This window comes from Antrostomus carolinensis, unplaced genomic scaffold, assembly GCF_000700745.2.
Source record: "Antrostomus carolinensis isolate BGI_N321 unplaced genomic scaffold, ASM70074v2 scaffold20346, whole genome shotgun sequence".
Lineage (NCBI taxonomy): Eukaryota > Metazoa > Chordata > Aves > Caprimulgiformes > Caprimulgidae > Antrostomus > Antrostomus carolinensis.
This window is the reverse complement of record NW_010324349.1, coordinates 5207-16613: the sequence shown is the minus strand read 5'-3', so window position 1 is coordinate 16613 and position 11407 is coordinate 5207. Positions and strand designations below refer to the sequence as shown.

Genomic DNA, 11407 nt, shown 5'->3' with positions numbered 1-11407 from the left:
GGTAGAACTATGCTTCTTCAAGGTAGCGGTGTAAGTGTAGCACAAACATCACACAACCTCGATAGCCCTACAGCTGGCCTCATTTAACCCTGCTTCTGTATAGGTCTTCAGTATATAATGGATGAGTTGCCATCCCTGTGGTCGTGTCATGTTCTTAACTTGCTATTTCAATTCAAATTGTTTGTCCACTGGGTATGCTATAGCTATATTTGTCTGTATATCATTTACTACAAGAGTGTGGAATATTCCTGACTGGACATTTGGTAGAATAATGTTAAAATGCACCTGTGTCCATATCGGGTTTACTCAGTGTTCCCAAGCTGCTTGAGTCACTTTGCACTTCCATGGCAAGCTGTAGGGGACTTCTGTACCGTACTCTTAAAATCAGGTCCGGTGCTTACCAGTAGATCCATCAAGACAGAGGCAGCACAGCTCAGTGTTGCAGTCCAGAGGCGAGCAAGGCAGGTCGCTCTCTGTCCAGCTCATAGTCCTTAGGAAGCGGATCCAGATCAGTTGTGAAGATGTCTGGTGAAATTCTAAACTAGCCAACAGGAGGCAGAGATGTTAGGTGCCCTCCTGGGGTAGGTGACAGTTGACCAGGAGTTTTAAGAACATGGAGTTGGGAATGAGGTGCCTGCAAGGATAATTGTGCCTCAAGGGCAGGATCCTAACTAATGTAGACCAGGACTTGTGTTGGTGGTTTTCCAAGGCTCTTGTCATTCACCTTTGACTGTACCAGAACTTGGAAGAACAGCTTCACTAGTTATGCAAAATCGCAGACAGAGGTTAGGAGCATAAAGTGGGCATGTCAGCTGGAAAAGCCTGTGAGTGTTTTTCAGTAGAGCCCCTTGAGTTCAGTGGAATGCTTTCTGTGGACTGGACCTTACAGCCTCATCCAGTGCAGTACATAAACGATTGCTGAAATTCAGGTTGTCTTCCCCCACCACAGTACCTACCCAATGGGCTAGCTTCCTTCTCACACCAAAGTATCGGTGCATCTTGTCTACTATATGGGCAAGTTAAAGTAGGATCATAATTATTCCTGATAATCCCATGTATTATAGAGTTAACAGTTTAAAATTTAAACATGAATCTGTTTGGCTCCCTTGACACCGAGGCACGCAGTGGAATTTTAAAAAGTAGTAGTAAAAAGACAAAGCATCATGAGAAGCCAAGAAATCATTAAGCAACAACAAATAACTCAAATGTCTATGCTGAAATTTTTTCAGACTTTGTGTGGAAGTTCGAAAGAAATGGCCTGTTTCATGGTGGGACTTTATTTCAGTTGCATGTGATAATTTCTTTCCAGTAGTGCCTATGGCTGTTGTTATTCAGACTGTTTTGTTTCTGTTATTTAGACTGGCATTTGAACAGGACATAGAGCATGGCAATACAGATGGCCTGGGTGACTGCCAAAGTAAGCAAAGCTTTTACTCTCTGTTTACCATGTGTCACAGCATCCTTCTAAAGCCTCAAATCACCATTACCTGTCAAGTGTTCTTCTTTAACAATGTATGCCACAACAGGGACAGCGACTGCGGCTAGTGATGCAGGTTCAGAAAAGGAATGGTTGTTTAAATGTATTTTAAAGAAAATAGAAAAAGAAATGGTTGGTTTGATTTATACAAACACTGGACTTCAAAGCAGTTACGTAGTGAGAAAACCTCAGTTCCAGAGGATATGGATTACAGCAATGACCTAAAAAATTGGGTGTTCAGTGTCTTTATTAGCCATGGTGGTTGGGTTGTTTATGGAGATGTACAGAAGTGGCTCTGTTTCTTGGTGTTGACTGTGACTTGGACTACATTCCTGTGCAGGACACGGAGACAGTGAAATGTATCTTCAGCTTTGGATCCAGATCAAGAAGTGGGAGCTACTTAGTTTGTGAATCTTAGTGGATTTTACACACAGGCTGGACAACATAGTGGTATTAAAGGTCAGGCAGTACTCACACTGCCTAAGATATTTTAATGGCAAACCTTAGGTACTGAGAGCACAAGTTGGAAGCTTAAACACAGTCTTTAAACATTTACATTTGGCACTGAGGTGCTTAAAAGTGCACAGCTTGCACTGCATGCAAAGAAACTTTGCAGGCTGATTTCTGAGCCTTCAGGAATACCAACATCTGTGTTCAAGACAGCTTTCCTTCCAAATGTTCTTGCCAAGGTTGGTTTAATTCTGAGCCTCAATATTATTTATAAACCTTATGAAATCAAGAATCACATTCTTTTTGCTGCAATTTGCACTGTTGCCTGTAGATGCAATAAAATTACTGAAGCTGAGGAAGTAATGTACAGTGAGAGAGTCATTACTTCTGGAATACAGAGCAAAATAACAAAGTCCTAGAGTGTGCCGTGGGATACAGTGCAGGCCAGCTGCTCTGGAGAAAGCCAGAGCCTCCTCATGCCTCCTGCACCATTGTTCAAGAGCCATTTATTACTTTGATCACTGTGTTTGAGGGAGCACAAGGATTTCAGCCTCTGCGTATCCTCCATCTCAGCTACACCTCACTCTGCCTCTGCCCTAAGATAGGATCACATAGGCTGTCTCTTAAGTTTTCTGAAGGAGATGTACATGTAGTCCCTCCTGTGCTCCCTGTAAAATCGGTTAGCACCATAATCAGGTCATTTCCCAGCTGGCACGACTTTGCCTTTTTCAGCCAGTTCTGCTCTCCTTGGGCAAATAAGTTAGACAGGACTGGAGTGTACCTTATACCAGTTAAATATAAAAAAACCCAGTAGGAAATTATACAGAAACAGCACATTGTGCTTATGGAGAGAGACCTGCTCCTGTACAGAGCAACAAAGCCCATGCCCTGCTTAAATCTTCTTTAGCCCTGAACAATGCATTGAACTTTGACCCTGCACAGAGGTAGATTTCATTCCCTGCTAACATGTGAGTTTTGTCCTCATTGTCTCATGTTGCTAACTGCATCACTTGTAGTGCCTTGCGTTAGATTAGGACCTGATCTTGCAAAGAAAACTGTGTCAAGGAGTACACAGACTTTCCCACTTGGTACCCCTCTCGCAGGGCTGGTCATGAACACTTTCAAAGCCAGATGTTGTTTTTGGGTATGTCTGAACGTTAGTTTTGTCTGGGTTCTTAGGGTACTAATCACATATGTATAAATATCAGCTGAAGCATAGATGGTTGCTAGCAGCAAACTATTAAAAAGAAAAAACGAGAGAGAAATAATGATTTTTCCCCTGTTATTTGTCTTTCAGATTCCTTCGTAGCCCTGAATGGTAAGGAAGTTCTTAGTTTCGTTATTTACTGACAGCAAATACGTTTTGAAGGAATTACTTTCTACTATTTTTTTTTATTATTTTCATACTTCTCTTTTATTTAATGTTTATTCCCAATTTATTTTGTTCATAGACATTTCAACTGCATCACCTGATCATGAAATGTCTTACAACACAGTGTATGGTCAGTTTTTTATTGTTTTTAAAACTTCTTCCCAGATCCTCATGTTAGCTACTAGTTCCTGTACTCAAATAGCTGTTGTCCTTTTTTACTTGCTATGTCTTGTTTTTGAGGGCCTGATTCACTAATCATGACTAGGATTAAGTCATACCTGTTGTTTTTTAATAGCTCTTTTTTTAATCCTCCCTCAAAACTGTCTCCATTGAATTAAAGTCAGATATGGCCTATTTTAATGGCACGCCAGCAACCATGATTAAGAACATGCTTCATCTGACAAAGGAACACTTGGGTATGGTGATGCATCTTACCTGTTCACCAGGAAAAACAAGGTAGCAGCTTACATCCCACTCAGGAGCTGTCCAGGCTGGTGTCATGACTGCTACAGCAGACAATCAGAGATACCTGAGGGAAAGGAGCAGAACTGTCTCTGGGTTACAGAAAGATCCCGTAAGGAAAATTGATCTGTTACCCTTGTCAGTTGAGACTGGGTTATGCCTCAATTCCTGAAAATTCCTGTCACTTCTAGGGTGAGTTATTTATGTTGTCCATGCTTGTGGTATCATAATGTCTGAATGGTGCCTGGTCTGTAAAAAAAAAAAGGATTCATATAGCAAATTACATTACTTGAGCTGAAGAAAAGCATTTCTGCAAGTCTAGAGTAGCAGTTTCCCATGAGGCAGCTGTTAATCTGTGCTTACAGTACTTTGCACCACTTGTTCTGTATATTTGGAAGTGGATTATGCAGAATAAATGTCTTTGTGAGGAATTATTGCAGAATAAATAATCACTCTAAATTCAAACCCACACTTAATATTGCAATAGTTTCTCTTTATAGACATCCTAAACAAAGACAAGTACTCACAGGCTAAGAGGATGTGTGGTATTGCTCCCAGTGAAGTCAATGGCAAATTTCCATGTGGGATGGGAGCTTGCTTGTGAAGTTACTTTCAGGCTGTAAAAGATTAGCAGTTCATCAGAGCTAGGACAAATTCACTATATGTTGGCTGAATGTAGCAAGAGATAGGATTGTGTGCAGTTACAATGAACATTTAATTGATCCCTTCACCTTGTGCCTGCAAAATATGTAGGTACAGAGCAGAGTCACTGACAGCTCAGTACAGCAGAATATAAATAACTAGAGGCACAGTAATACTGTTCAACATTTTCAAAAATAAAATCAAATTCCTCATGTTGTTTATTACCAGGAAATGGAAAATGTGCAGGTGAAACTTCTTGGAAAGTATCATAATGAAAACCAGTGAAGGGAATATACAAAATCAAAGACAAGTTGAAACTTCGTAATGTATAGAAGACTCTTGGTTTCATCTGCATATACAGCTTGTACTTTCTTTCACTGGAAAATTGCTATATTTCCAATGCACAGAGTAGCAATTAAAGAAGAGTAATAATAAAATCCACACTGCTGGAGGTAAAGAAAAGGAAAATGGCCTTGGGCATAGTGCTGATGTGCAGAAGTTTCCTAGGTTTTCTGCTTCTAAGTGCATTCGTAGGTTGCACAGTTATAGCTGTGAGGCTGTGGTTCTGGATTCAATCAGCTACTATATTAGTAGGGACTTTAGCAAAAGCTGATATTTTAGCCTGACCAAGAAAGCATAAAAATGGTTCAGATAAGCAGCAGAATCAAAAAAGCTGCAGTTCCAGGAAGTATAGGTAACAAAAGAGGTCCGTTCTACTGTCTTGGCATGTCAAGCCCAATGACAGACTCCATGAGTTGATCCGGCTTTTCAAGTAGGACCCTACTGCCAGATGCAATGGAGAAGTGCTGAGCCAACATTAACACTGGTTCCCATTCATGCCCTGTCTTTCATAGATTATTTCATTGACCCTCCTCAGATACATCCTGATAACACAGTTGCTAGGCAAGCCAGCTCATTCTTTGATGGCTTTAGTTGAGACACCCATTCTGATATATCCTGTGTTTCCCTTCTCCTACCATGGCAAAACATGAAAGGAAATATGCTTGTCACCTCTATTGATCTTCCACATGAGGAGTGTAAAAAACTCCAGCATGAGGTGGTAAACCAGTCTCAGTAAACATTCTCATGTCTGCTAACTGTAGTGACTGCTCTGAGTCATTGTTTTTTCTCGAGAAAACTAAAATTTCATAAATGTTGCATTTCAATGTTATTGAGTACAGTTGAATGCATAAATATATGGTATTTCATAATAGAGTAAATCTCAGAACGCTGGGATATACCACAGTGCCAACAAAGTGAATGCTCACAATGCTTTTGGATCCAGTGGGCTAAATACATCCAAAGGCATCTGAAATTCCAGTTGCAAAAGAAGTCTTAAGGCCTAATTCCCTTGATTTACTCCCCTATAAATCAGCTCACTTCAATGGACTTACTGGCAATCTGTAGAAGCATGCATGAAAAGCAAACCGAACCCTTAATCTTCATATTCTTGGCATCAGCCTCCTCCTCAATTTGGCAAACTGGCTCACTTTTCTGGGGCAGTCTTACTTGATCAGTTGTAAACAAGTAAAATGCAGAGTCCACACAGGTGATGTTCAAATGCATCCCTTTGACACCCAAGGAGAAGATAGCAGGCTGAAGGTCTGGCTGCAGAAGGTCAGAAGGAAATATGCAAGAACTACATATTTAAACAAGGAGATTAGGCTAGATTTCTCTGCAAATTTGTAAGCAGCTTCAATTACTTTTGGAAACATCAATTCTTAGTGAATTGGGCCCTTATTTTATCCCCTAGCTATAGTCCTTTCTCCCTCTGTAGTATTGATTTAGCCTTTCCCTCTTAATTGTCTAATTAGGTTGCTATAGTTGTTAATAGGATGGTGTGCAGACTTCTTAACCTCTGAGATCCTAATGACTTGTGCATATTAGAGAAACTATCAAATACGTATTGAATCTCTGTCTTTCTTTTAAACCTGAAAAAACCTCCTTGTATTTTACAAGTGCACTTCAGAATGCAATGTACTTACAGAATTGCAGCCCATCTGAATCATTACCCATGCCCGTAGACACTGAGTGCTTTTACTCTCCTTCTGTTACTTGATTACAGCACTCCAAATGAAAAATTTTTGCCAATAATGGAAGCACCTAAACCAGATTTTTTTAAAAATGTGTCTATTTTGGTTTTTATGTGGTTGCTTTAAACAAATAAGTTTTAAAAGCGCTGTGTCTGCAGTTTTTCAGATGGATTGTTTTAAAACAAAGACAGTATTGTATTTTTAGATGGTTAGGTATTAACCGATACTAACATAGAGGTACTGACCACATCTCAGATACGCTGAAGCCTCTTTAAATTGCAGTGAAGCCTGTTTACACAGTTGGAGTGGTAAAGATGGTGTAATGAAAAAAAAAGGCCTGCTACATGTTGCAAACTATACAGCACATTGTAAAGGTTTAATAATGGCTATCTGTGAGAGGGCCATGTCTGGGTTGCCTGCCATTTCAGTCTTTTCTCTGTTTATGAGAGAAGCTTAACAAGCTCATACATTTGTGGTGCCTCTCTGCGCAGAGGTGAAATTCACCCTGTGGGACTGGCTATTCAGCACTTAGAGGACACAGTGATACTGCTTATGGGAGCAGCCACTGCCCAGTAGTAAGTGCTTGCAGAATACAGCCCTAACGCAAGTGAAACAGGCTACTAAGGTCAGATCTGCTCATGCCCTGCTTTCTCAAGTCAAATCAGAGAAAGTTTATCTCGATTACTCGTGGAAGGTTTTTTCTTGGTGCATACTAGACTAACACATTAGTAACAGAATGAATAGACTGATTTCTTGCGTTTGTGTGAAACTCTTCTCTACCTAACAACCATCTGGTACACATTAATATCGTCACAAAGCCTTAGCTTTCCATTACGAAGAAGTTCTCTATGTATTTGCAGCATATGGCTCAGGAAATTTTTTTTCAGAAAATGTGTCCCTTAGGCATATATTTCCGATTACTGTATTAAGAAATGTTTTTCTTTAACCATACTTATGGCTTTTCCTTAGAATTCCCCCGTTAAGCACACCTAAAGTACAAGTGTCTGGACAGAGATATGGGCATATAAATGCATATCAAACACAGGCATAAAATATGGTTGCTACTTGCCAAAATATTCTTCTCTTTTACCTCCTTATCAAGCTATGACTGATTGCTTTCTTATATTGAGTGCAGCACTATTTGTAAGCTGACCACATTATTGCAGTTGCTGAATGGGGTATTAATGTGGAGACTGGAACCCCATGAATGCTGGCACTGTGGTTTAGTCCTTGGGGAAAAGAAGACATGGAAATCTCATAATTTCCATTTTCTGTCCTGTTCTCTGTCCCATTGCTTCTCTTGTTTCTTGGGGATGAGCACAGGAGTTGACAAATGTAAAATGACATAGGGGTGAAAGCTTTCATTCTCCAGTGTGTTCTTGTTTCAAGAGGGCATGTGTTTTCATTCACTAGACCTCTACCTGTCCTTTTGGAAACAGGCAGCCCTTCTGCAGGACTGCTGTGGAACAGGCAGGATGTTTGGATCAGAGTCCGTCTTACTGTGTGTTACCAATGCTCCCAGCCATGCTGTGACTTATGGAAACTTTTTAGAAGTGGATAATGGCTTCTCTTTTCTATTTAAGCACTATTAAAAGCTCTGTCTTCAGCAGAATACAGCCTCTAATTTACTGTGTTAAAGAAAGATTACTGGGGGAAAACACACTTCCAATCATGAGTGGTAAAAAATAATACAGTGCCCTTGTCAGTGTAAGCCTTCAGCCTGAGGTCCAGAGCTAAATTGTGTTAATGGTTAGCTGTCGCAGCTGAAGGTTGGCTCTATGGTGAGAACGCTGTGAATGTGACTAATTTTCCCTGCTAAGCATAGCAGTCACAGGAGTTAGTTGTGTCCATGTCCTGTGCAAAACACAGTCCAAAGTGCTGCCATATATAATCCTGTGCAGTAAATCGAAAGGGCTCCTTGAAAATATAAAGAGGAGCACATTTTCTTCCTCTGTAAGATGATTAAAATTCATTTTTTTTTAGGACTTCTTTAAATCATAGCAGCATCTTAATAGAAGCTGCAACTTTTTTGCTGATTTCATCCATAGTTTAGCCCCATGAAGCTGGTGAAAGGGCCGGATAAAATGAAACACAAAGCAGCATCGCAAAGCTTGGGAGCATTGGTGACCAACATTTATATTTTTGACTGCTGGAGTGAAACTGGGGACCTAGGTTCATCAGCTCTCTGTGTGCTTCTGAGAGCTGGGGCTGGGTGACTTCATAAGCCATCTAAAGCAACCTTTTTGAGGTACAGCTTCCAAAAGCTTTATGCTTATCCAGTGACTGTTTAAAATATATAGAAGTACAGTCTCTACCTGTCCAGCTTAGTGCCTTCACTGTGAGGCTCTAAATTTGGGCTTCTTGTGTTGCTTTGTCTCTGCCCCAGTGAGTCTCAAATTATTTTTGTGAGCAGTGAAACGACATCAAGTGAAGGAGCAGACAGAATCCGTGCTAGGGCAGTCTGTAGCCTGGTGACTGGACTCCTCTCCAAGGGAGACGCACATGTAAGGCAGGAAAATTAAGTTGCTGGGCTGTTAAAAAGGAGGCAGGAAAAAGGAGAGCTGCTGTCAGTCTGGTGTTACCTGAAGAGAAAGCAGTATCTGCCATTCTGTCTGTGAATAATCTGATTCTATTAGTTTGTGTTTGAGCATCCCCTCTTTTGATGAGCTCTTTTAGGAAAGTAGGTAAAGGGAAATATAGCTATTCCACGTTAAATTAACCAGGCCCAGAGCTGCTTGAGTTCTGCTGAAAATAACTTATTTTGGTGCCTGTGCCAAAAGGGAACTTTCAGACACAGACACATGTGCATTTTTAAGGTCAAAATGTTGTGGTGTGGATGGAGTTTCAGTGGCCCTTCCCCAGCAGCAATGGAACAGCCTGAGCCACTGGGAAGTCCAGGTTGGAGATATCTGTCAGAGACCATAGACTCTAAGGAGTCCAAGCATTTTGGGTTCTAATGTACACTTAGGACCCAGCTGAAAATGACATACAGATTTACAAACATGTCTCTGCCCCAGCCAAACCACTGTTAAAATTGTGCAGTGTTGCCAGCAGGGCATGTCCTGTGAACGTGCTGTTTGTTGGGGGGTATATTTGATCCATGTGGAGCTCATCAGCCTTATTCAGAACAGCAGAAACAATATCTAGAGTAGCTGTAATAGGAAAAGAACGTGTGAGACCTCTGTCCTAGGAGGAGGTTGTGGCAGCAGCTGCTGGGATCATGGGTCCCTGGGGAAGATCCACATAGTAAGATGTTGTCTTCACTGTCATGCTGAGCAGAAATTATGTTGCGTCATGCTTATCTCAGAGCCATTTTGGACCATCAGCTCAGACAGGACCGATGGCGAGGGTGCCAGTGGGTGCAAGCAGCTGACGGGCCCTGCATTTTTCCCATCTGGAAGGTGATGCTGCAGTGCAGGCATGATGGTGCTGGGCAATCATTTTTGTAGCTCTGCTGGCACTGCCCTTCAATTTCGGCCATATTAGAAGTTGTTTCATTTTAAATTGATTTTAAAATTAATTTTAAACTAAGCCAGTACCAGGCAGCATTCAGTGTCGGTCAGGCGTGTGTACTGAATCTAGCCAAAGGATGCTTGACTTGGATGGAGTGTGCTCACCCTCTTCCACACGCATTTAACTCTGTTGAATAAAAGCACAGAACCACGAGCTCAGCGGCAGCCCGAGGCATGTGTGCACCTCTTTACACCCTCCACCTGACTGATCTGAAAGGTTCAGATCCCCACTTCCTTGGGGCAGTGCTTTGAAGGACTTTTGAAACATTGCTCAGCCTAAGACAAGATGTTCGCCCATCACAGAAGAAAAGCAGTGCTTGCATTCCTGAGCATGGTGAGGTAGCGTGGTAAGTGACTAATGAGACTTGTCTTCCCTACCTGTATTTATAATGTGAACAGGACACTCCAGTTCCCTAGTCCCAAGCACCACCACTTCCAACTCTCGCGCTCGACAGGGTTATGATGCTAGGGGACGCATGCTGAATTGGAAGGATCCGCTTGGTTCATCTGAAAATACAGATCCATATGTGGCAGTTTCATCCCATAATCATCAAGACAAGAAGGGTAAGGCCTTGGAAATGATGTCCTGTGGTGAGGAGGGAGGGGAGGGAAGACTAAAGTGTAACTGCTTCCAGCTGGCTCAGAGTAACATGTAATAAAACTCCTGTGCTGTAATTAAAAGCTTATGGTAAAGCCTGAAACTAAACAGCCAATCTCAGACTCAGTCCTAGATAATTCACTGCCTGAGGAAACCACACAAAACAAGCAGAAGTGTATGCCTTTGCAGTGTGTGTTGTGCATGTGTATGGGAAGGAGGGAAACAGTGGGGATTTAGCTCCCTTTAAACTTCATCTCCCCCATTGTCTGGCAGGGGAAGATCCATGGCTTCTCATTGTTCTTAAGGGTGCACTTTTATATTGCCTTATTGTCTGAATTCCCAGGGCAGCACAGCTAATTTCGTGTTATTTGTCTCTCAATGACAGACAGAGGTACTGAAGGTCTGTTATTGAAGAACTGACACTAGTCCTAGCCACTGGGCCTAAATCCCACTGTCTTCAGTGAGACCTGAGCATCAAACACCCACCTTTAAGAATGGGGGCTGAGAAGGTCATTAGTGTATTTTAAAAGATATGGAGGTGACTGCTGGTGGAAGGTGATTCTGTGTTGTGTTTTTAAAGCACTGAGAGGTTAAGATTTAGGTGTCGTTTCACAGTGTCCAGCCCTGTGCTGAAGCACACTTGGGTTTAATACAAGTGACAGCCCTGTCATTTGGCCTCCAGCCCTCCTTTGCTATACATACAGAGAATTGGGCAGAAAATTACCTAAATTTGCCACTTGAACATGCTTAGAGAAGGAGAAGCTTTTCTCCACTGTAAGGATGGTGGTGCCCCTCATTCCATCTTGGCCCTCTGTTGTTCTCCCAGCTCCTTTTAATCTGTGTCTCAAAGAGGTTAAGACG

General features: G+C 41.7%; 1 protein-coding gene across 1 annotated transcript in view; it reads left to right on the top strand.

Moving 5' to 3' along the window:
• The window catches only part of LOC104527255 (semaphorin-6A), a gene marked incomplete at its 3' end in the record, with an annotated part of 42065 nt that extends 31553 nt beyond the window's left edge, over nt 1-10512 (top strand). Inside the window, exons 15-18 of the mRNA XM_010170924.2 lie at nt 1359-1417; nt 3225-3245; nt 3379-3429; nt 10348-10512. Coding sequence (XP_010169226.1) covers nt 1359-1417; nt 3225-3245; nt 3379-3429; nt 10348-10512 — 296 coding nt within the window. The remainder of the gene's footprint in view (nt 1-1358; nt 1418-3224; nt 3246-3378; nt 3430-10347) is intronic.
• Nucleotides 10513-11407: the final 895 nt, after the last annotated feature.